A 24,434-nucleotide genomic window follows, 5' to 3' on the forward strand; every position below is an offset into this window, starting at 1 on the left:
ACGGAAGGTCAAGCTTGCACATATTGAAACATATTCATTCAGTGCACCCTTGTGGTTAAAAAAAAATCAATTGAAAGTTTGTTCCTTCAAAAAGGTCAAAATAATCACATGCACTTCAGCATCTATGTCTATCATCATGGGTCAGGAAATAAAGCTAATAATATGGCAGCATTCATGGTCCAGTACACCCATTTATCTTAAAAAACTTATTCCTATTATGTGGGTGCTTCAGACAAGGACAAAGTGAGGACTTGGAGAGCTAGGTGTTCCCTAGGTAACTTATGAATTAAAAGCTTTTCTATTCTAAATTAGAAATGTGAAGCTTTATTGCTGCAAATGATTTATAAAAGCTACTCTTTTAAAAACAAACAACAAAAATGAATAATCTTGCTGATTACGATCCCTTCAAAGGCATGAGGCCAGTTCCATTAACTGTGGATGTGGCCCAACAGGCTTAATACATCTGCAAGTACTAACAAGAGGGAGCTCAGGTCTGTTTAACATTCAATCAGCAGCCCATGCTGCTTTATAAATAGAGAGAATGAAAACATTACATGGAAAAAAATATATGAGTGAAGCATTTCACTTCCCTGATTATTTTTTTTTTAGCATTCTGTGGTTTGGCTGCAACACTCCAAATGCACTTCACAACAGTCAATAAACTTTGCCTTGGATTCAGTCAGCTGAAATCTTTTCCCTCTCCATTCCATCCTCTTTTGCTACAATAGCCAAACTAGCGTTAAGCATTTTTCATTCCATTTCAAATGCTGACAAGAAAATTACCTAACAAATAGGGTTTACTGTGGGGCAGCAGAGATACCAGAAGGTACCATGGCATTGTGTTGTTGAAGACAAAGATGCAATGTAAGAAATCATTTGAATTAAATGGAAGCTGCAATTTCTTTTTGTAATTAGCAGAATTACTCCCTGCAGTCCCTTATGAAAATCTTTGTGATGCATTTTGTTCCAAAGCAAAGGGTCAGTTGAGGTTTCTCTTTCTTTTCTCTATAACTCCTTTTTTCCTCCAATATAACATGGTTTAGAAAATCCAGATTCAGCAGGTCTACCTCACAAGCTTTTAGTCATGTGAATACTCTCTGTGACTTCCATTTTTAGACATTTTCTGCATAGCAATTAGCTTTTTTTTTTCTTCTCTCCAAAAAATCAATTAAAGAAAAAAAAAATAACCCTGAAAAATTCTCTTCAGCTGATTATTCTGTCAGTGCTCACAGGTGGCAAAAATAAAATATCTTTCAGGTGTTTTTTCTAACTTTGCAAAAGAGCGAGCGTGTGTGCCTAACAAAGAATACAAAACAATAACATATATTAAGGAATGATCCATTTCATACAAAAAACATGTCTTTTTTTTTTCTTCATTTTGTTGGTAGTTCCCAGCCTGGTCTTACAGAACACTCTAGTTAAATCAAAATATACTTGTCTTTTGTGTGTTTCAGAGGAAACTCTTCCTAGCTTTTCTTCAGACCTAACCTCTATCAGAGAGCTAGGTCTTAGCTAGAAACTTTCATAAAAATCTCAGACTTCTACCCAGACAGGAAAATGGAAAGCTTGCAGGGTTTATGGTACTATACCTAGAATGTGATCAGAAATATCTGTTTTCTAGCAGCTGAGCCACAAATCCACACTCAGCTCATCCTCACAGCTCTGAATTGTCACTGATGATCACAAATGGCTCCATCAATCTATCTCCATGCAAGCTGTGAGGCCAGCTAGGACAGATATGACCTATCCTCTTCTCTTCCTATTACAGCCAGAGGAGGAGAAGAATGATTGCTGAGCTGAGGCAGAAAGATGATGAGCAACATTTCTCATTTCTTTTTATACACACAAGTGAGGGTCTGAATCCATGCAGGTGCTAGTTTGCATCAGGCAAAAGTAGACACAAGGCCAGGCAGTGGATTTGTGAATAACGAGAAACTGTGAGCCTCTGCATTGCAGTGAAAAATATTCAACCTCCAAAGCCACCCCAAAGCTCAGGCTCCAGAGATAAGTCACTCCATCACTGTCTGGAGAAGACTTAAGTGAAGTCTTCCACAAGCCCCTCTTTGAATACGAGGCTCAGCAGGAACCCACTACAGCATCCCCTGGTGCCAATGCAATAAGACCCCCAAATGGTACTGTCAGTGCTCATGTGCTCTCCTGTAACTGCCCCCTTTCCAATTTTCCTGCACTTTGTCCCTTGCTCTCCAGGATCACACAGCCCATTCGAGAGCTGCACAGCCTGGAAAGATCTCAGCCACATTAGCAATTATCACTAAAGTAAGAAAAATCTCTGTGTGTTAAGAGCGTGTTCCCTCCCTCAAGCACCACTCACATTAGTCAGTGTAACGGGATCTTTCAGCAGCCACTCCGCATCTTCCCAACTACTGATGTGATGTGGCAGTCACCATGGTAACATTGTTTTGTTAGTATTAAAAAGCAGTAAGGAAAATTGTCCTGCTCACATTCAGAGAAGCCCTTTCTCCATGAGTTATTCCTGCCCTGTGGTAACTTAACAATTGAAGAAACCTTTAATTTTATTTAGCTATTGAATGGGCACGATGAAATGCCCCATGCTATTTTCCTAGGATTCATTCCTTTGCAGGTTAGAGGAAGAATTGTGAGCATAATGCAGTAGCCTACAAGTGGAAGCAGAACATCCTGTGGAGAAATCTGCAGGACCAGGCTGGAAAGGGAGTTTGGGAAACAGCGGGGGGGAAGCAGAAAAAGAGGAATGCAACATTTTCAGAGAGAGCAGCAGAGCAAGGAAGAATTATCATCTATCCATCTGCAATGATGATATGCCCTTTAAAACTAAGGGCAGGATGGACAGGTAGATAAATATATGCATTCAGGGGAATGATGCATTTCTCAAAGCGATGCTCAAGGTGAAGTCATTTGGCAGAACATCTGCAGAGGCCGCACAGCAATTCTCTGCACCGCATTGTAAAAGACAGCTAGTGCTCAGGGCTCAGCAGATCCTACCTACAAAAATAAAGTGATCGAGACCTGCTCCTGCTCAGGAGTAAAACTCACCACTTTCCTCCACAGGCATACAAGCCCAGGACCTTCCTTTCCCTCTGAATTTCAGTGCTTGCCACATGAGGATCCTCCAGCTACAAGATGCAGCTGAATACCCTTGGGGATTCAGTGGGTCACAATCTAGTGGTGCAAGCACGGAAAGCATCTTCCATTCCAGCAAAGCTGTTACCAACAGGAAATCAAGCCCTGGCCCTAGGCCAGAAAAATCTTTCTTAATTAGGAGCCAAGTGTTTCAGATACTGGCTTGTTTTTGATAATGAACAGTTCTTGCATCACAGTTTTGTAGGGTGTGGCTGGAGACAAACAGATTTTGTTCTACATCTTTCACATTAGGTCAGAGGAAAATAATTGCTTCAGTATGAGTATTTCAATAACAGAAACATTTGAATGGGTTCCACTATATTTTAAGAACCTGATGAAAAGTCTGTTGAATCATTACATCCACTGGATATTGGATCTGTATGTGTTAGAGCAGTTTCAGGGTGGAGGGAGGGGAGAGGGTTGATCTAGAGATAAGAAATATATTGTCATTGCATACTCAACAGGAACAGATTACACAGTCAGTGATTCTGAAAATGAATCTTGCCAACTTGCAGCAAAAAGAGTGAAGTTTCCAGTCTTCTTCGGTGAAGCAGGCATCAATATTTGCAGCTGATTTTTTCCAGGTAGATAAATTGCTCACAAGAAAATGTCTTCTTAAATATCTCAATTTCTCCCCCATACACCCACTACCAACTTGATCTGCTGAAGAAAGTACATGGTTTAATTATTCCAGCTCAGAGGGGCTGATAACTTGTTTTCTTTAAAAAAAATTAAAAAATCCATAAAAAGGAAAGACCTGTTGAAGACTTAATAAGTCATAAAACTATGGCAGGTAACTATCACCAAGCTAATGGTCATTAAAGCATTGCCTCCCTGAAAGGGCTGTACAGGATAACTCTGTGGCATTTAGCAATAACAGAGGTCAAACTGGTTACACACGAACTTCACAAGTGTCATTTGCACAAACAAGCAGCTGGCAAGCAGTTGCATGTGTCAGCCCAATTCTCTGTGTTGTAAGCTCTAATAACCCCGTGCTGAAAGGCCCCTCGAGCCCAGACCTTGGTGCTACTAGGAGACAGATACATCTGGGCAAACCCAGGGCTAGCACAGGCCTACTGACACTCCGGAGGTCTGACTAGGTCAAGTGCAAAAATCCACCAGCAACCATTCTCCAGCTTGTTTCTCTAGAAAAGAGAAACCTTTTCATCAACATCCTCTAAAGCAGGATGTTGATGGCTTGAAGCCAAACACCACCTAAGTGACAGTCAAGGAAATGGGTAGAAACCCACCCCTCACCTCAGTGCTTCTGACTGGTTTCTGTGTTATCCTGACCGGTTGGAAGACAAAGGGAGTGACTGGAAACCTTGTCCTCCAGAAGTAACAAGACTTCTGATTCAATGGATGATCTGCTTCAAAACCAAAGGTGCATTTAATCTCATTTCAACACCGATAAAAAGAAATAAGGGCTGAAACTCACTGAAATAATGTTACTTGCATGAGAGATTGTTCTCAAAACTGTAACGTAGGGTATCATTGGCAAAAAGAAGCAGTAAGACCTACCTCAACTGCATAGACCTAGATGCACTGTTCCACAAACGAACATAAGGGAGTCATCATATTTTCAGATCCTTTCTAGTCCACCTTGGTGTCACTACTGGACAGTAAAGCATGGCAAGATGCACTACCTTGAAAACATGCAAAATGGAAAGCAAACACCAGAAACTATTCCCCTTCGGACTGAGAAACCTTGGTATACATCATTACTGCAAAATAAGATCTTTGCAGTTCAAAAACTTCCTAGTGGGACACACTCCAAAAGTATAAACAGTCTGGAGGAGGCAACATCCACAAATCACTGCCAGTCAGCTTAGAAAAGCTGTTGTCATTGCTTCTCTGTGGAGGAGTCAAACGATAAAAGAAATGTCTTTTATATATGGATGGCTCAACCACAACGCTATTTTAACATCACTTTCTTGTAACCCATCTACACACAACTATTTAAACATTTGTTATAAAGTATGTATGGGGTGACTCATCCAGCTGAAGAATAAGCCTAATTGGTCAAACTTCCAGGACACTGTGTGCTGAGCTATAGAGAATCATACGCTCATCTATTAGGAGATGTGACAAGTTGCAGAAGCTATCTAAAATTCTTGGAAGAGGTAGTGTGAAATAAGAACCGTTGCCTAGGGACAGTCTCTTCTTTACAATAATTAAAGAGCTCAGATCTGTACTGTTCTGGATGGATGAAAAATATGCATGCATAAGCTTAGATTCTGGCTTTGGCTTGCTCATGCTAGAAAGTTGTCTAATAATTTATTAGCCTCTTCAATAAAAGATATCCAAAAGGCAGAATAAAGGGCATCTGTGGATTTGACTGCCATGTTCGTAAGGTCCCCTGCTTTCCAAAGAGATCTAGCTCTTCTTTGGGATGCAGCTACAGCGCACAGAAAAAGAACTTGGGAAAAGTTTTTCCTTCTACCTTGGGTATGTTCCCATATCAAGTGACCAGAAGAGTGGAAAAAAAAAAAAAACGTACTTCATAGATTGAAACGGGAAAGATGTTAAGAATTGCTCCAGAGAGATACTGGTGGGTGGGCAGCACAGTTGTAAATATGGAGTCCCAGCAGCATTTTGCTACACACACTTTTTAATGACAGAGATTTGCTTTACCATACTTTTGTTTGAACTGATGACAATTTTACCCTTTGGGTGAAAAAATAAACTACAAGACATCTCACTTTGTATTCTCCAAGATGCCAAAGTAGTGTAATGGCAGATAGAAGAGGATTTCTTGGCTATTTCTTCTCTCTGTTGTATTTGTTTCCCCAGCATACAGATACCAGCTGCTGAGACACTCACTCCTCATACACAGGTTAGTAGAACTGTAGTATCAAAATGGTTCCCTATCAGAACCTTTGAATTTAAGCATTACTGTGGACTAACACTAGCTGTACATTCTGCAGAAGAACATTCATGCCCATACACATTACTGGATACAGAACTCACATATTTGGAGTGCACTAAGCTAATAGCCTGGCTCAAGTATAGATGAACACTTTAATCAGAGCATTAGCAAGACAGTGTGGATGATATTTCCAACACACCATATACTGGAAAGCTATACAAAGCAACAAGCCAGCAACAGAAAATACGATGATCTCATTTATATTATTTTTTAAGCTTGTAAAATTGTATCAAAACTGAGATAATAAAAGTTAAGTATTTACTGTGATTTCCTCTTACAAAAAACAAATGTATAATGATTTCATCAGTACCAGATAACAGCCCTGCTTATAACCAGAGGGCAGTATTTTTAATAATTTCACTAAAAATATGCACTGGTATAAAAACGTGGTGCAATAAAAAAAAGTACAAAAGGTAATGAAATATTACCTATTATCTCAGCTCATTTTTGTCAGGAAATAATACTACAAACTTAATACGATACATGGAAGCCTTATGAAAAGCAGGCAGGGAGAGGCTTATCATCTTATCCAGCATTAGGCTAGAGGCTGAGTGATTAATAAGTTGACATTGAAGAGCACAGAATGAAAATCATATGGACTTTAGGGAAAGGAAATAGCTTAAAAACGAAACTGTCATGCTGCCAGGCTGTGTTAGAAGAGGCACAGCTCCCACAGCCATCCCCACCATGCAGCAAAGGGGATGGCAGTGCTTAAACCTCCAAATCTGTGACTGCTGCTGTGTCAGTCCTCACATGGACAAAAACAATGGCAGAACAGTACAGAAAATAGGAAGAGAAGAAGGAAAAATATATCAAAAAGAGGAGTTTGAATGCAAGAGCAATTTGGGGGGGGAGGGGGATTGAAGAATGGGAAAAATAAGAAACATAGAAGGAGATGATTAAAGGAAATTTATCCTTTGCAGTTGATGAGCTACGTCTCTAACTTCTGTGCCTCCAGAGTACACAGTGTGTAAGGATGAGATTACAGGGCTAGAACTTTTAAATACCCAGTGATGCACTGTCATTTGCAATATCAACAATAATGTAATAATGTCATTTACTGTGGGTCACAACCCAACACATCACTTCCTGGAGACTCTACATTTTACTGTTGTTTCTCAGGCACATTGTGTCTGGCTCTGATTTGTACGTTGTTTGTACTAGAAAATGTCTGTTGTGGTTTCCAAGCCAGGGATTTAAATTTGGCTAATTAGCTGTTTACTTTACTAGTGGTACCAGTGAAACGTCACTATTGATGGTAAATAGGTACTATGCATGCAATAAGATCAGGGAAGAATTTAAAACAAAATCAGCATCATGTAAGCTCCTGCTAAGTAATTTAGATCAACATACATGATCCGCATTAAAAAAAAAAAAAAGAAAAAAGAAAAAAAAGCTACAAACATTTATTTACAGACATCTTAAGAATAAATCATGGCTTTAAATATCCTGGTTGAAAGCAACAGAATTGTCTTTGTGAAATATATTAACGAGTTTCTGGAAAAAACAGAAACAGTACCATTCTGTAGTATTTCAGAAAAGAGTAGCTGAAAATTTCTCCTTTTAATAAGTTGAACAAGACTCATCCTGAAGTTTGGGTCTGAAGATTTGGGTCTTAAAGACTCATCTTCCAAGAAAGAAAGAATGATAACATTTTTTCCTGGATCACATTACAAAGTACAAGTTTTCTTCTAAGTTGTCAGAAACTAATTATGATAAACTTTTCTATGTCTTGCAAGATTAAGAACAACTGGGCCAAATTGAAGTTACTTGAGTCAATTATTCAGTTACTTGGGTCAATTCCTGGTAATTCTTGAGGATGATACCCTTCTGTAAAAATTTATAAACCTAATCCCAGCTTTTCAAGTAGCAGGGCTATTAATTAGGCGCTGCCTAGTCTCTACTTTTTCTACTTACATCATTGATATTCCCTCTGACTTTGGAAATGTGAAATCAGATCTTGTATTTTTTCAACTTACATGCTCTGTGGTTTAGTGAAAGTATCATCTTTTCAATGAAAAGGGAGAAAATACTAGCTGCTACATGTTTGGAGTCTAATTTTAGGAGGAACTGAGCCATTCTAATTTGCTGCAGTCAACAGGAACTGAGAGCACTCAATAATTCATGAGTTTCTTTCCATGTTTCAGTAGAGCCTGTTGAAAATTTCTCAAGGAACCACTTTTCATCAGAAAATTTCAATTCCTGTGAACCAAAACTGCTTACAGAACAGGATATGCTTGGACACGTTCTAATCTATCTTCTTTTATCCAGTTTGAAATGACTTTTCATCTATAATAAAATAATTATATAACAATAAAATATTTTAAATATTAAAAAGGTTGCTTGACTACACAAAAAAAAAAGAATTTTTGAAAGATGTGAAAGACGACAAACTGTTTCCATCAATTTTCACTGCTTTTTTTTTTTTTTCTTTTTAAACACAAATGTTTGAGAGGAAAAAAAGAGATTCAAACTTTTTTCACTTCCATTTTGGGCTGGAAAACATTTTCATAACTTTTCCTGGGAGAAGAAAATCATTTCCTGCTGTATATCTTGTTATGAATGTATTTTTGTATCTGTTCAAAACAAAAACCAAGTAACATAAAAGAGCTTCATACTCATGCAGATAAATATCTCTTTGACCTTAGTGATGACTGGAGCGTTAAATTTGGTGTGTCTTTACCATCACTTTGATTCAGTTACTTTAAAATGAATGGCATTTGCATCAGAAGGCACCAAAATAACCATTTCTTACCTTTAGTCTTTCTGTTACACCATCAGTGAAACTGACTGTGAATTCAGCAATTTTGGGCACTCTGAGTTTTCCTTTGTTCTTCTGGTCAGGCTGATACTCTGTTCTTGTTTTCACAATTACCTGGAAAACATCAACACTTTTAAGGTTCCTGCACACAGCAAGCACTTTTTTTGTTATCTAAGCCCCTGCTTTTCTATTCTAACCTTCCCCTGAACCTACAGAAGTATCTTCTAACCATAAATTAACACAAACTCATCATACCCTCAGGAACTAAAAGAGACAGATAAATAGGCAAGCAGATAATACAGACCTAGGATAATGAGTTTATCACATTGAGTCTTAAAGTAGCTGACAGCAAAATGTTTAACACACACCTTTGTTTAAGGCTAGACATGCAATTTTTTGTATCACATTCAATGGGCAAAACATGTAGAATAACAAACAGCCCATCCATCAGAAGATCCTCACTTATTAAAAGCCCCATCCTAAAAAGTTCCACTGAAGCCAATTTAAATTTAGGCCATTTGGCCTCTCATTTATTCAGACTCCAGTTTATTAATATTAATCTCATACTATTACCTTGGGTTTTTCTCAGGAGATCTCGGTGCCATTTGCTAACTAATCCAGCTCCTACTAATCTTATAAAAATGAGGCAGCTTACACAATGGAAAAGCCTGTGAGTGGCTTTTAAAGGGTTTGGACAAATTACCAAAAATACATTTTCAATCTGCATTGAATATATATGTAAACTATTTTGGGTAAAACCCACCCACCATAAGCATGGAAAATATAACACTTAATACCAACTCTCAGATGGGACTAGCAAAAGGAATGTGTTCTGAAACTAATATCCCTTCTGAGGTGTGAGCGTGTCCATCCCATTATACATGAGAATCCTAAAAGACTATCCACCCATGAGCCTATGCAGGTAAACAATGTGAGAGCATGCTAATATAGCTGCCCTGTCTAAATCTAGCTGCGAAATGGCAGAGAAGGCAAAATGGCCTTGTCCTCAGCACTGTCAATAAGCTGGAGCTCATCCCTGGAGAGTTGGGGTTGTGGCTGTGATTCCCAAATCATCTGACGTCCACAAGACATACAACCGTTTGGTGTGACTTTCAAGGTTCAGAGAGGTTAAGCACAAAAGAACAGAAAGCACATTGAAAATCTCCATCCCAGGGCCAACGCTTCCACTTTTTGGCCTCCCATTCTGAACTGCAAGACTATGCATTTGTCAGGTTTGCCAAGGTGAAAATAAAATACTCCAGGAGTTCATATGGGTGTGGCAAGACTGATCCTAAAGATCTTTGTTAGAAACAAAGTTTTGTAGGTTTGTAGGAAGATTATAAAGCAATGTACAAGATTGAGTTATTGGCTAATGAAGAATTTATATCCAAATGAAGACAGTAAAGTCTGGCTTGGAGCAGAGAAAACCCTAAGTATTTAACTCTCCTGCACTTAATGCCATGTGAAAATCAGAGTGAGAGAAAATCAGCATGGAGTCATAAGCCAATTTTCTGGATTCAAATGCAAATCATTAAAGACTGATGAATATTTACATCCTTCAGTGAATCCCTCTCAATAACATTTATTACAGTAGTATTTGCAACATTAAGACTTCGGAAGAACAAGATAAAAAAACACTTAAACGTATTCATGCTAGCATTTTGGAACCTGGGATTTCTGATGACACGACACAGATGTTGGTATGTGACACATGGACAAGCTTTCTTCAGCAGGTTTGGGATGAAACCTAACACTACTAATACCCTACTAATGAACTGACTTCTACCATACTCTAAAATGCAGCACGCTTTGGACCAAATGAAACAAAGTTCCCCCTCCAATCAGGACAAGCTCATCCAAGTTAGTGCTGACGTGAACAAATAACAACCTTGCTGTCTTGCTCAAAAGAAACCAGGTGTGCAAGGACTACACACAGCTGGGCCCTAGATTTCCAGTCTCCTCGCTGGCCTCTTTTAAACCCAGTACAGTAAATTATAGTGTAAGCCATCAACACCTGCCAACCACAGTTCAGAAACTGCACTCATTTTGGTTTCAAAGTTACCAGCCACAATATCCAGTTGTCACAAATTCATACCTCCTGCTTGATACACAAAGTCATCACCAATTAAATATTTAAATATACATAAGAGGGTTTTCCCGTGAGCTCTAATATTAGGTCTTAATGAAGGACCATGAAACCAGAAAACAAAAGAAAAAAAAAATCTAAGTCTTACTTGTTTCTATATATAGTTGACATTTTCTTCCACTCTTTGTCATTAACCACAGCTTTCTCACTGGTATTTTTTAACTGTCATTTCATTCATTCAATATCCTACAAGTAGGACATTTGAAATGTGTCTCCATACATCCATGAAACTGAAAATAAACCCACCCAACTGTGCACAAGGCATCGCCTTCAAGTCCAGTAGCAACGTCTATCATATCTGTGAATAAATAAATAAGATCAGTCCCCAGCCAGATCAGAAGCTACTTGAAACCCAATTCGCTGACTGTGCCAGCAGTGAAATGTCTGTGTGTAGAGCCACAGCCATCCTGCTGGTCAGTGTTTTGCAGAAAAATTTGCAGGCTTTAGTAGAGGAGCTAAGACATACCTTTGCTAAATGCCTTTTGGCATTGCAAAAGCTAAATAGCTGCTCTCTAGAAGTATCTTTGTCAGACACCTGCTGGAATTACTCAGCAGAAGAAAGACAGGGCAGTCAGTAAGGTCTCCTCTTTAAAGCAGAGCACGGAAATAAAATGACAAAGGACAAACAGAAAACTGAAAACCTGTAGTGTGAGGGTATCACTCAATATTGTGGCAGAAAGGATAAAAATGCAATTTTGCTGAGGGCACTGGGTGCACATTTAGAAGAAAAGACCTACCTCTTCTTCAGTCGCCTACAGCCTAAATAAATAAGCCTGAGTACAGATCCCACTTTTGCAGCAACATTCACCCCCTCCATCCAACAAGCTGCCATCAGGACACCCACGCAAAGGCTTCTGGAAATTGAGTTGTGTTCATCAAACTGTTCGTGCCTCCTGCACTAGTGAGAACACCCCAGCATGGGCTACCTCGGCAGCATCCGGAAAGAGGAGCGAACACAGTCAGATGATACCCACACACAGACACACACACAAAGAATAACGAATCTTATAAAGAAATCTTTGCTATATTTTTAGCGTCATTGTTTGTTGCTGTTTTGGTTATTTCTGTTTTCGCTTTCCAGCTTTCTGATTGGGATTGTTAGGGTGGGCAAGGAGATTTGCCTTGCCCCTGTTCCCTGCCTTTGCTGCTTTTTTACCTTTTCTTTCCATTTTGTTACCAAGGAAAAAACAGGGGTAGTTCACTCTTCCAGAAATTCTAACCAAATTGCTGTTGGATGTGCTGTAACAAAAACCCCACTGCCTCCACAGCCAGCACACTGATCAGAGCTCATTTATCACCAGCTGCCCAGGAGCAGTTCCTTCAGAGACCAGGATCCTGCTGTTCCTGTGCAAACAGGGTACATTCATCTCGCTCCGTGGCAGGTTCCTTCAGAGAGGTACTGGCGTTTATTACAAACCACAGCAATCACAATGATCCCGATTCCCTCTTTTTGTACCTTTTGCAGCTTTGCTGACTCCAGTACAGTTGTTCTTGATTGAAACTGGTGAAAAGGAGTATGAAATTGGGGTCCTGTGTAGGTTGCAATTCAAAGCAAACTGAAGTGGGAGAAATGGCCATCTCTTCATTCCCTCCTCTGCAATGCTGTTATGGTGGAAATGGACTGCAGGAAGGGGGTAAATACCAGAGCCAGCAGCACAGCTTGGCTGTGCTCTGGCTTCATGAGTACAGAACATAAATGCAAAACAATCAAATCAGTGTTTAAATGGCCAAGAAGTCTCTTGAATAATCTCAGAATAGACAATAAGCCTCCTTGCCACCCTTAACACAGCAACATCGCTCTACCTATTCCCTGCCCTTGCCTCCTTGAGCTCTCACCTCCCTCCTGCACACTCCCTAAGCCTTGCCTTAACTCATATTCCTCACAGTGAGGAGGGTCTGGCTGTTTTGGGTCACTATCCCCAACTCTGTGAGCTTGCTAGGGCAGTGAATTATTAGTATTTTTATTCATGTCACGAAACAACCTGCACACCTGCAAATGAATATTAAAAAGCAAGAAGAGTCCCATCAATCAGCTCTTTGGATTAACTGAGACTTTGTGATTGCTGGATGAATACCCTTTGAACTTTTTTGGACACCTGTCAGCCTTTCCATTCCTTTATCTAGGCCCTGATCCAGCACCAGCTTATGCCTGTGCTTCACTTAGTGCCTTGTGATTGTCCACCAGAGAGCAGACTCCCTGCCAGCTCAGTACAGCCCAGCTGCAGACCTTTGAAGCCTGTACCGTGGATGGAGTTTAGATGAATACCATCTCAGGGGATCTCCCTGCAAATTAGGTTGCTGCTATAACCTGTTCTTAAAGTTTTCACACTGTTTCCCAGAGACACTCCACCTTTAACTGCAGGGACACTGTATAGTTTATGAGAGGGAAAATAAAGAGGACACAAATAAATGATGTGGGACTTTTTTCATTTTACTCCTGAGATAAAACTGTTCTTTGAAAGTTGCTTCTCAGATGAAGTTTGCAGATTAGAACAAGATGAGAGTAAAGGGCTTTCATGGAGCAGCAAAAAGACACTTTTAATTAGGAGAATCCACACTCCTAGTCCTTGCAGCTTCCTCCAAAACTACATTTATCTAGCAGTTGAACTTACCAAATTCCAAATCAGTGAAGCTTTCAAGCTTGCAAGACATCTTATTAACATCAGCAGGATTAGTTGGATATTCAAATCTAAGTGTGCATTTAAGTGTTTTGGCCAGATCAGAGCTTAAGCCTGCTTCAGTCACCTTCCCACAGCCAGTTATAATAAAAAGTCTTAGGGCTCCTCTGGCGTTCTTCGGCGAGACCACTCAGAGCAGCATGGGCCAAGTATCCCCATGTTAGAGAAGGAATAGCAAGAAAAAATAAATAAATAAAAGCAGAGTAATGTGCTGAGTCACACCGGCAACTTGTGGCTGCTACTTACAGTGCATCCTCTTTGCTCAGGTTTTCATTAACTGAGCAGCAGTAATAGCTCCGTATAAATAAAACATTCTTGGGATTAGGGGCTGGCAAGTGATATGGCTGGGCTGGGTTGAAAGTCAGATGCTCGATGGAAAATGGCAGCTCTCTGCAGAATTGTTGTCCTCAATCACTCTAGGTTAGCAGATGCGATTACACACTCCAACTCTTTAAAGGTTTTTACTTTCTATCTACTTTCTTGCATCTTCTTCATTCCAATCCCTCAAATGCCCTTCTACAAGACCTCAGTAATGGTCTACACAGAAGCCTGTAAAAGTTATAAAATCCCAAACACAGGACAAGATGTATCTATAATGTTGGTCCATACAAGCAAGATTTTTCTAATGATGCTGTTTGCTAATACATTTATTGAGTACTAAACTTAAATGTACTTACTATTCTAGGCTTAACACTAGTGACCACTGGAGCTAACAGGAAACCTGTCCTTTTCAAATAATGAATGCAGGACCAGGCACCTTCTCCGTAGTGATACTTTGGAAAATTATAGGTATGCTGAGGTGAGAAACAACAGCTCAGAGGCTGCATGTACCAGCAGGAAATCCATCACTGACAACCTTGAGAAAGTAAACAGTAGGAGAGTGCTGGGAAATCTAGAGATTTTTGGATGCTGAAAGAAAGAAAGGCAACTTTTCACCAAATGGACCACGTTGAAAGCATTTGCTTTCAGGGAGAAGGAGCAGCGCAGACGTGAAATGTGACAAATGGAAAAATATCACATTAAGCATGGAAACTTAAAAAGGATTTTCCTGCAATGGGATGAAGTAAGTGTTTCAGAAAATGAACTGATATGAATTCTGAGTCTTGTCTCAGGCTGGCTAAATGTAACATCATTTATTGCCACTTTATATTTGCGTTTGAGCTCAATGGTTTTCCCTGAAGAAATGAGTAATAATATTTAACATAACTGGCATTGTGAAAACTTTAAATTATTCATCTGGAAAAGGACATGCAGCCCTGCTATAATTCCCACTTCACTGCCACAGTGCATGTAATATATTGTGGTTCAGGTGCTGCAAAGTGCAGACCATAAAAATTTAAAATACTACTTCCCGGGATTATTAATAATGAAGAGTCTCTCACTCAGAGTGGCTTTCAGATTGACAGAAGAGATAAACAAAATGCGCTTCTCCTACCAAGGAGAAAGGTTTCTTCCAGGTTCAAAGCTGGCCTTTGTAGTCCCACAAAATGGTTGTAACACACCCATCACTTTCCGTTTGGATTAGTCATGCTCACTTTTAAGTGAAAATGAGACTCTCAGCTTCCAAAGACATGCCTTTCTTCATTCCTTGCAAAGAGAGAAGAGAAAATAGAGCTTCACACTGGCGTTGACATCGTGGTTTCTTTTGCCATCATTACCCAACTGAGCATCAGTATCTGAAAAAGACCTTCGACCAAGTCCCAGCTGCAGCATGCTGTCCAGGTTATCAATGATAGCAAAATGGTGACCCCCAGCCTCAGCACTAAATTTGCTGTTACTGAGGCAGTTTCTATGCTTATGTGATACATGCCAAGGAATGGCTAAAATTCACCACCTGCTCCCACACAAAAATCTCCAGTGACCTCCAAGCTCTAATCCTCACATGCAGCCAGCCTCTAAGGGCAAATGAGCTGTGCACAGTGCCAAGAGCAGCTGAAGTTAAAATATTTAGCAGTAAGAGAGTGTAGGAAAAGAGATGGAAAAATCAGGTTTCAGAGCTTATAACAATCTCTTTCTTTACAGGCTTTGGATGAAACATTCATGGACCAGAGCAACTCCTTGTCTACTGCCTGTACCTCCTTCTGAGTCTTGCACTGGCTCCTGCTAGAAACAGGACACATCAGACAGGACAGATCAGTAATCAGGCTACCTGTGGCAGATTCCAAGATTTTAAGACAAATAGGTCTTCAAAAACTTATCCAAATAATTAAAACTACATCACATCCCATGGAAGAGGTAGCAGTGCTTCCCAATCTACAGGATGAACATATCTCAGGAGGCAGACTTCCCGGAGATTAATAAGAAAATTGGCATTTAGGATGTATGTACTGGTAGTCCCCAGGACACCCTACTCATTATTTGAATGCATGAAATGTCTGAAATATCAATGAACAAGAGGAGAAAAAAAGAAAGAAAGAAAAAAAAAAAAGGAAAAGGATGTCCTGGGATCGAATCCATAGTCTCCATAGTCAATGAAGAAAGCCCCAGCCAGTGGAAACAGTCTGCTTTTTGTATTTTTCCTGTATCAGCTCATCTAATGGGTGTTGTACTAGAAATGAGCTTCACAGAGGGTGGTAGAAAAAAGTGGTCTCTTGAATCAGTGCCAGGAGGATATTCCAGGCATAAGGAAAATCACAAAAGGACAAAGACAGCAAATATAATCAGCCCTGGCACCACCGATGAAAGGCAGCACAGAATGCAGAAGCTGCATTGGGAGCTGAAAGCAGCTGAGAAGGGAAAAGCGTAGCTCACAAACACAAAGACAGCTTGAAAATTATTCAGTTAAGTCTCACTACAAATCTCCAGGTGCCCATAACCAGCAGGAGCCCATGGGAGGCTGTGAAAGGGTGTAAAAACTGATTTTAGTAGGTTCAGCCAGGGAAGGGTACAGCAAAGCAGACAAAAGAATCAATCACACAGCAATAGTGATGGTAAATTGGCCAGGGTAAATTAGCAGAGCTCCATTGATTTCATCCAAATGACAGATTTACACTAATCAAGAATCCTTCCCAGACTTACTTCACAGACCAGTAAGCAACTGGGATGTGGGGTTAAGTCCACAGTCTTGCTGAAATAACTTCCACCTGCAGCAATGGCATTTCATGTTGAAATAAAGAATGGATTTCAACAGGCTTAGCCAAACAGCCATACCCAAACACATTTCTCCTGTGTCCATTTCAGCTGTTTCTGCAGAATGTAGCTCTAAGAAACACAGAGCAGGCAGAACTGGGCTTATGAGAGGCAATGGAGCTCACATAAACAGGCATGAGCTAGCTTTAAACCACCTAATTCAGGCTCTGGTAGCGCTGCAGTTAAGGAGAGAAATTTCTGCACAGGCTACACAAATCCTGAGCCGTTCCGTACTCAGGAGCTGCAGCAGCAGCAGCAGCAGCAGCAGCAGCGTGCTATCTGTATGCAAGTGAGGTAGCTGAATGCTACCCTGGGTGTCTGCGCAGGCTGCGAGCACACGCTCGGGTTGCAGCACAGCCCTGCCAGGAGTGGACACAGGTAACCAGCGTTGTTCAGGATGTTAGGGCGAGGGCAAAGCCATCAGAAGAGCATCTGAAGAAGAGGAGCACAAACTGCCAAGAACCTCCAGCAGGGCTGTCTGAGACACGCAAACAAAATCAGAAAGGTTACCCCAAAAACACTGCACTGTCAGGGTGAGCGTTGCTGCAAATATTTATTGTGGCTTAATGAGCAGAGGTGGTGTTTACATCCAAACATGCATTTAGAGGACAAATGTCACCGGAGAGGAAGGCTCAGACTTGGTATTTGTGGGGATTAGGCAGCATTTCCCAGGTGGATAAAGGAAAGGATGGGGCAGGACAGCTTGCCCATTCCTTCATAGTTGCAGTAAAAGAAAGAAAATTTCTTTTATTCGTGCTTTCTTTTCCCTTTGTACCCTACTGCACCCCAAAACCTGCTCCAAGCTGCCCTGGCTGCATGCATTGAGGCTGCCTGGAGCTGCAGCACACTGCTAGGGCAGAGGGCAGGCTGACAGCGGTGTTTCAGGACAGAGCTGCAAGTAGTCCCCTAGGTACCAGAGCACTCATCCAGCGTACTATTAATTATGCCTACTCAGCTGGCCAGGACAAAACATTATTTTCTACTAAACCAAGAGGGGCAGGCTGTGAGCTCAAGGGACACTCCTGATTTCCAGGATTTCTCGATTACACTGTATAAAAAAGCATGGTCTGGGGCACTCAGAGCAGGGTGCGGCCACAGACTATACGGAGGATGGGGTGGGAAAAGTATTTGAAGGGAGCATTTACATCTATTTTTTTTCTTTCTTGGGTTGATGGCAGGAATTTGTCACCAGAGAAATTATTTCTTAAGCCTCCAGATGCATTCAAAATAAAGAACAATGGACCACATGATAAGCCCTCTGCAGCTTTCCCCACAAAAGACATGCCGGATGTTTTTTTCAGCCCTGACAATAGCTTTCATGCACTTGTGTATTATGTAAAATTAAGATTTTTACTGCCAGAACAGAGGCATTTCCTGCTGGATTTTGCTGAAGCGAGCCTATGAGACCAAGGGGTCCCCAGTTGTTGGTCTCATTTAAAATTTCAGTGAAACAGTATGGTCTGTGAAAAGTTGCGTATTTTTTAGCATTATTATTGCAGACGCACATAACAATTACAGCTAAAGCACTTTGTCTACGCCCAGGAAAACAAGTGAGCAGCTAGCCTTTTCTTCCCTGCTCCTGAGAGAAAAATACATTTTATTTTTTTTTGAATACAAAAGAAATTAAATTCAGAAACATAAAAAGCCAGGTCAAGGGCTTGTCACCAGTGACTGTTATTATTCCTGCTACATGGGTGGATTTCAGCAAAACAGCCATGCAAAAATGATTTAAGAGCATCTCTCTGCCTTCTGCAAATGCTCCCCATCAAGAAAAGGGGGGCAGCGGTGGGGACAGGACCAAGGGAAAAAAAACTTGAAGCTTGAAGACAGTCAATAAATATAAATACACAGCAGGCTTAACACCCTAGGGGAGAAATTACCATCCTGGGTACATTTCTCCCCTTGCAGCCGTACAATCGCTGACAGATCCACCAGAATGTTGATGCTGCAGGAGGAATAACATGAGCCTTTGCAGGAGACATCCTCACTTCCAACAGTATCAAGGTGGATGTCAGAGGGAGCTGCAAAGCTCACAGCACTTCAAAAAGCAAACCTATTAGTAAAGCATCCCCAAAAGGACAGCTAATACGTTTATGAATTTAAGAAGTTCTCCCCTTCACCAAATGATTTCCTATAATCAAGGAGCTGTCTGAAAAGAGATGGGCTTCAGGAATTACATCACATGAGCAAAAGCTTCATTTTGATAGTCTTTCTGTGTATCCTTTGAAAGTGGAGCTGAACAAAAAATGCCTTGAAAGAGATCAGCTATGGTAAAACACCTATAGAGGTCAATGTTAAGAGTCACTTAGAGGTATTCTCTAGTGATCCAGTTATAATAATAACCTTAAAACAAAGAAAAAAATTGATAGTTCAAGCCCTTAAAAATTATTTTCAGTCTGCAGATTCCATGGGCTTTGTGGGTGGCTTTCAAGGAGATGCAAAGGCAAGGATGCTGAGAAACAACAGGTCTGGTTTTCTTCCACATGCATGCAGGTGTCCAAGACTCAACTGGAAAAAAAAACTAGGTGCCTATAAATGGACAGTGCTTGCAAACCTTTGCCATGCGAGATACATGCACCAAGTGAAGGCATTATTGCACACTGAGAACAACAGCAGTAGGGCTGCCCAGCACAGACCTAGCCTCCTCTTGAATCACAAGCCAAAGCCTGTGCCACTCCAAATTACCAGCCAAACTGAAGCTAGAGCAAATACACAGAGCCTTGCTCTCATTTTGATGCACGTTGGAGTGCCCCTGGACAATCCAGGTTAGATATGGGTTAAGAGCTCACAGTGTCTTAAATGACGATACCCTCTAATGGTCAAGATAAACCCAGAAAAGGGAGCATTTAAGCAGGTTTTCTTTTCTCCTGCCCCCCCGTTTTTCTTCTTCTAGATTTCAATCACAGGAAAATGCCAGGGTGCACCAGCTCTTTGTTGCAGTAGCATAGGCGTTGTGATTCCCTGATGGGAGCGTGGAGGCTGGGAGCATTGCCTCCTTGTGGTTAAAAGCAAGCAGCAATTGATTTGCATTTAGGAAAAAGAGAGCAAAGCCCTTCTGAGCTCATACACACAGACCCTCATACCAAACCGGTTTTGTCTCTGGGGATTTATGCGACATCCCATGCAAGAGGCACAGAAAGTGCCCTGGCTTTTGTTTCCACTCTTACAAGCTGAAATCTACTGCTGGCAGGTTTGGGGAATACACAGAAAAAAAAAGTAAAATTGATTTTAGATATTTTTTTTTAACCCTGTCTCCTGACACGAAGGCAAGTCCAAACAAAAATCCACTCTGAATGACTTGAAATCTATGTTTACTCTTCCTCAGGCTCACAGTATTGCTGATTTCAGTTGCAGCTTTGCTTTACCAAGTACAAAGCTGAAGTTTCCCCCACCACTTAACCTTCACCCAAGCTCTTCACCTGAGGCCCCTCTCCTTATTAGCAGGTCTTTACTCTGCCCCAGGGTGAACTCAGCCCAACAGAATCTGTTCTACAAAGAGCAAAAGAAACAGATTGTGAATTATTTTGGTTTTATCGTAAATAACCTCTCCGTGTAACAAATCTTCCGTCGCCATTAACTCCAGGCCTACTGCACACAGGAGTTGAACCACAGCCTGCAGAAATCAATACCATTGACTGTAATGAGTTCTGAATCACGCTTAGCACTCCTGGAGAAACATCCCACTCTTCCAGCAAAGAGAAATATGGATGTCAGTAGATGCATTGACAGTAATGTATGTTAATGAAGGTAATGTAACCTAACAACATGTGAATTATTGATGCAGGCATGTTTAAACAGGAAAATCAGCAAGGAATCACGCTAGACCAATACACTCCAATGTTTGTTCACCAACAGGCAATTGGAACGTGGTGGTCTTGAGAACACTCATTACCACCTTATTAGCTTGAAAGGATTTTTGTTAGGTTTTCCATGTCTCACCTGATACACAAGCCAGTTACATTTCACATCATGTGTCAATGCGTGTGTGTGGTATCAATAAGCCATTTGTCTAGGATCATACGAGTTATATTCACACATCCATAACTTCCTCTGAGCTTCTCAGACATTTGTCATAAATCATATTGCTCTGCCCAAGTTATTTTGCTTAACCTTATTTATCAGAGTCACAGATATGGACCAGTTTATCCTCTCATTCACAACGATTCATGGAAGCGTAACTCCTGAATGCAGTGAAGTTGCTCCTGATTGCCATGAGGCCCATGGGGAATGAACCTAGGTCCTTTGTCTGGCACGGCTGGTTCCCAGGATGTCAAGGCAGTTGACTCAGCTCTATCTATCATAAAATAAACTCAGTTTGTCTATCTTGACAGTTTTATCACATCCATCATCATGTTCTCCTAATGTATTTAGAGAAACTTCATTTTGTACTACAGTAAAAACAGGATGTATGTTCAATAATCATCAGTGTTAATTTTACTATTATTCCATTATCCTGTGAGATCTAATCATTCTGTCTTGTACTTTCGGGTGAGTTGGCTCCATCTCTGTGGTATCTGGGAACTACACTGCAGACAGGCTTTGTTTTTGTAAGGACCGTTGGGGCATACAGATTTTCACGATCTCATCATGTCCTCACTGGGTTATTTCGATATGCACCGTCACTGCAATGCTATAGACAAAAGATTTCCAACCACATCCTGCATCTAAAAAACCCCAACCACCAAACCTCAGCCAATCGCTGAGGCATATTTCTGGACATCTTAGTGCTGCATTCAGTGCTGAGAGTGGGCAGGGGAGAAAGCTGTCCCCTGGCAGGAGCCAATTGGGGGAACAAAACCCGGGCTTGCTCCATCACCACCCAGTGCATGGGGGAATTCAGTCGCTCTCTTCAGAGAAATCAGCATCGTGAATGCCCGAATGAGCTTTGCATAGCCACAGAGAAGAAAATAAACCTTAAGTGAGATAATTAAAATAGCTGCTTATTTTGGAAGAGTTCTTGCGTTACTCTCAATGCAGACAACTAATCTTACTGATAATAATTATGCATTGTGAACTGCTCCTCAATTTCTCCAGCATTTATAAGAGAAACACACTAACCCTTTTCCAGTTGTATATACGAAGGAATATTTAGGTACTTTTTGAGGAGGGAAGGAGCTGGGGGACAGTTGTGTGCTCAGTTGTCATGTACAAGCAGATAAATAACTAAGAAAGACATCCCCTGTTTCTTTATTGTATAGACACTATGCCACAGCCCATATCATCAAATACCACTAATGGATAAGGGCCGGGAAACCAAGGGGCACGTATGTGTGTACAAGCATGCAGGGGTGCTGTTGGATTTTGTTTTACCTTTTCCGGAGCCGGGAACTGCAGGTGATTTACTTCCAAGGGCGTGATCAAAGGAACTGTCTGAAAACCATCTTCGCCGGATGGTGGTTTGCTGTTCTTGTCGTTCAAATTACTCCCCAGCTTCACCATTCTCGGACCTTGCTTTCCAGACCTAAAACCAGCGAGACGATCGATGTCACAAGGGTAGCGGGAAGAGGATTTCTGCCTTGCCCAGCTCACTTTGCCTTGGCGGATTGGTTTCCTGGGTTTTATACCCAGGTTTCTAGCCGCACAGCATGCCACGCCAAGGCTGACTTCACACATGCATTTCTCCTCGCCTTACACAGACACCCCACAAACACCCCTTAACCCCCCCATCCGCTGCAAGCCCCAGCACAGCATCACAACCGGCACCAGCACCACCAACAGCATCACCCACCGGTACCAGCACCACGACCAGCATCACCCACTAGCACCAGCACCCCAACCAGCACCACAACCGGCACCAGCACCCCAACCAGCATCACCCCCCGGCACCAGCACCACGACCAGCAGCACCCACCAGCACCCACCACCCCGGGGACCGGGCGCATCTCCCGGCCCCAGGTGCGTTTCACCCCCCCCACACCTCCCCAAATTTTTTGCGGCCGCCTTGAGGGGATCCCCCGGGGGTCTCCCCGCGATGTGGGGGTGCTGATTGTGGGGTGGGGGGGGTGGGCTGCGGGGACCCCTCCCGCCTCCCCCCAGCCCTTACTTACTGCAAACCACGCGGTCACTGGCGGCGGCTCGGCCCGGGCGCTGCTGCGGGGCCGGGGGAGGGGAGGAGGGGGGGGGATCTCGGCGGGGAGGCGGGGCGGGCGGAAATTTTCGGTTAATTTATTCGATTCGCTGTAATTAAGGGCGGCCGCCGCGTGCCGACGGCGGTGCTGAAGGGACAGCGCTGCGCGGCGCTCGGCTCCGCAACGGCGACTGAGGGCGGGGCGGCTCCCCCCCCCCCCCCCCAAACACCTCCCTCCCTTCCCTCACCCCCTGCTTCTCCTCCCCTCAGCCCCCCGCTTCTCCTCCCTTCCTCACTCCCCTCCTCCTCCTCCCGTCCTCGCCCCCTCCCCTTCTTTTCCCCTCAGCCCCCCCCCTCCCCCCCGCCGGGCGCGCACCCGCTGCGCGGCCTCGGGCACCCCCTGGCGTCCCCGCCGCGCACGGCCGCGCGCCCCGGCGCCCCCTGCGGGCACCAAAAAGGGGTCGGGAAGGGTTTTTTGGGGGGTCGCTGGGCCAAAAGGGTGGGGGTTCATGATCCATCCCTCTTGACCCAGTCCCCTTGCAGGGCGAGGCTGGAGCCTGATGGGTTTGTAAGCAGAGCGTTTGCCTCCCGGGCTGGCGGTTTGGCATCTTTTCGAGCCCTAAATATAGCCCTAAAAGGCGGGAGCTGTTCCCATAATAAAATGGTGAAAATGTGTTTAAAGCCAGGCTTGGCAGAGCAAGGCCTAGCACTCAAGGCACTGGCAGGAGCACGCTCGTGGTGCTGTGGTTTTAGGGTGAGAAGGGTCCCAGGAAGGCAGGAGAGGTGGGACAGCTGAAACTGTTCACTGCTACCAACACCTGGCACGGTCCTTTAAATAATTTGTCTTTGCCAGCTTTTAATGCTTGGGTTGGAATTTGCTGTGCCACATTTCTGCATAAGGCTGAACTTCCATAGAAAATCCCATCCAATGGAGGTTCCATTTTTAACAATAAGGTTCTGCCATGTGTGAGCATTTACCTGGAGTCACTCTTATTCAGCGTGTTATAATTTGTCACCAGGTAGCTTTTCGATGTGCTCAGAATCATCTGCTACATTTGACCACAGTGCAAGGTTTGGGGAGTTCATATCCATGCTGCTCTGAAAAAACGTCTTAAGCTCAGTAGCAGAATCCTCCCCAGATCCATCCGTTAGCCATGTTCAGCTCAACTCGACAAGATTTTCCCTGTAACTACAACTCCAGGCTGCTGCAGTCTGCCCAGAAACAGATACCTACAAAGAAAGCCAGCAGACTGCATCCCTAAGAGATGGGAGAATGTGCCTCTTAAGAGGAGCATAAACCCACTCACTAAAGACAATTGATTAAATTACTACATGTAATAACTTAATATTGCAGTGTAACCAGAAATTAACCATCAATGCCCATCTGGACTAGGATCTGTGCAAATATATAGCAAGTTATAAACCCTGCAAAACCTGCCTTCTCATGCTCTGCACAGAGATGAATGCAGCATTGATAGTTTGGCTCAGTTTGAGGACCTTCAAAATGCAGAGGTTGTAAGGAAATCTAAAAGCACAAAATCCAAAAATCCAAAAAAAAAAAAAAACAACTTTTCTTTTCTTTTTTTTTTTTTGAAAGAAATTGT

General features: G+C 42.3%; 1 protein-coding gene across 1 annotated transcript in view; it reads right to left on the minus strand.

Annotated features, from left to right (window-relative positions):
* The window catches only part of NSG2 (neuronal vesicle trafficking associated 2), a 37,623-nt gene extending 14,596 nt beyond the window's left edge, over positions 1-23,027 (minus strand). The window contains exons 1-3 of the mRNA XM_027468542.3: positions 22,811-23,027; positions 22,074-22,224; positions 8,805-8,924 (exon numbers count right to left, since the gene is read on the minus strand). Of these exons, the coding sequence (XP_027324343.1) occupies positions 8,805-8,924; positions 22,074-22,202 (249 nt within the window). The 5' untranslated portion in view covers positions 22,203-22,224; positions 22,811-23,027. The remainder of the gene's footprint in view (positions 1-8,804; positions 8,925-22,073; positions 22,225-22,810) is intronic.
* Between the last annotated feature and the right edge of the window lie 1,407 nt (positions 23,028-24,434).

This window comes from Anas platyrhynchos, chromosome 14, assembly GCF_047663525.1.
Source record: "Anas platyrhynchos isolate ZD024472 breed Pekin duck chromosome 14, IASCAAS_PekinDuck_T2T, whole genome shotgun sequence".
Classification (NCBI taxonomy): domain Eukaryota; kingdom Metazoa; phylum Chordata; class Aves; order Anseriformes; family Anatidae; genus Anas; species Anas platyrhynchos.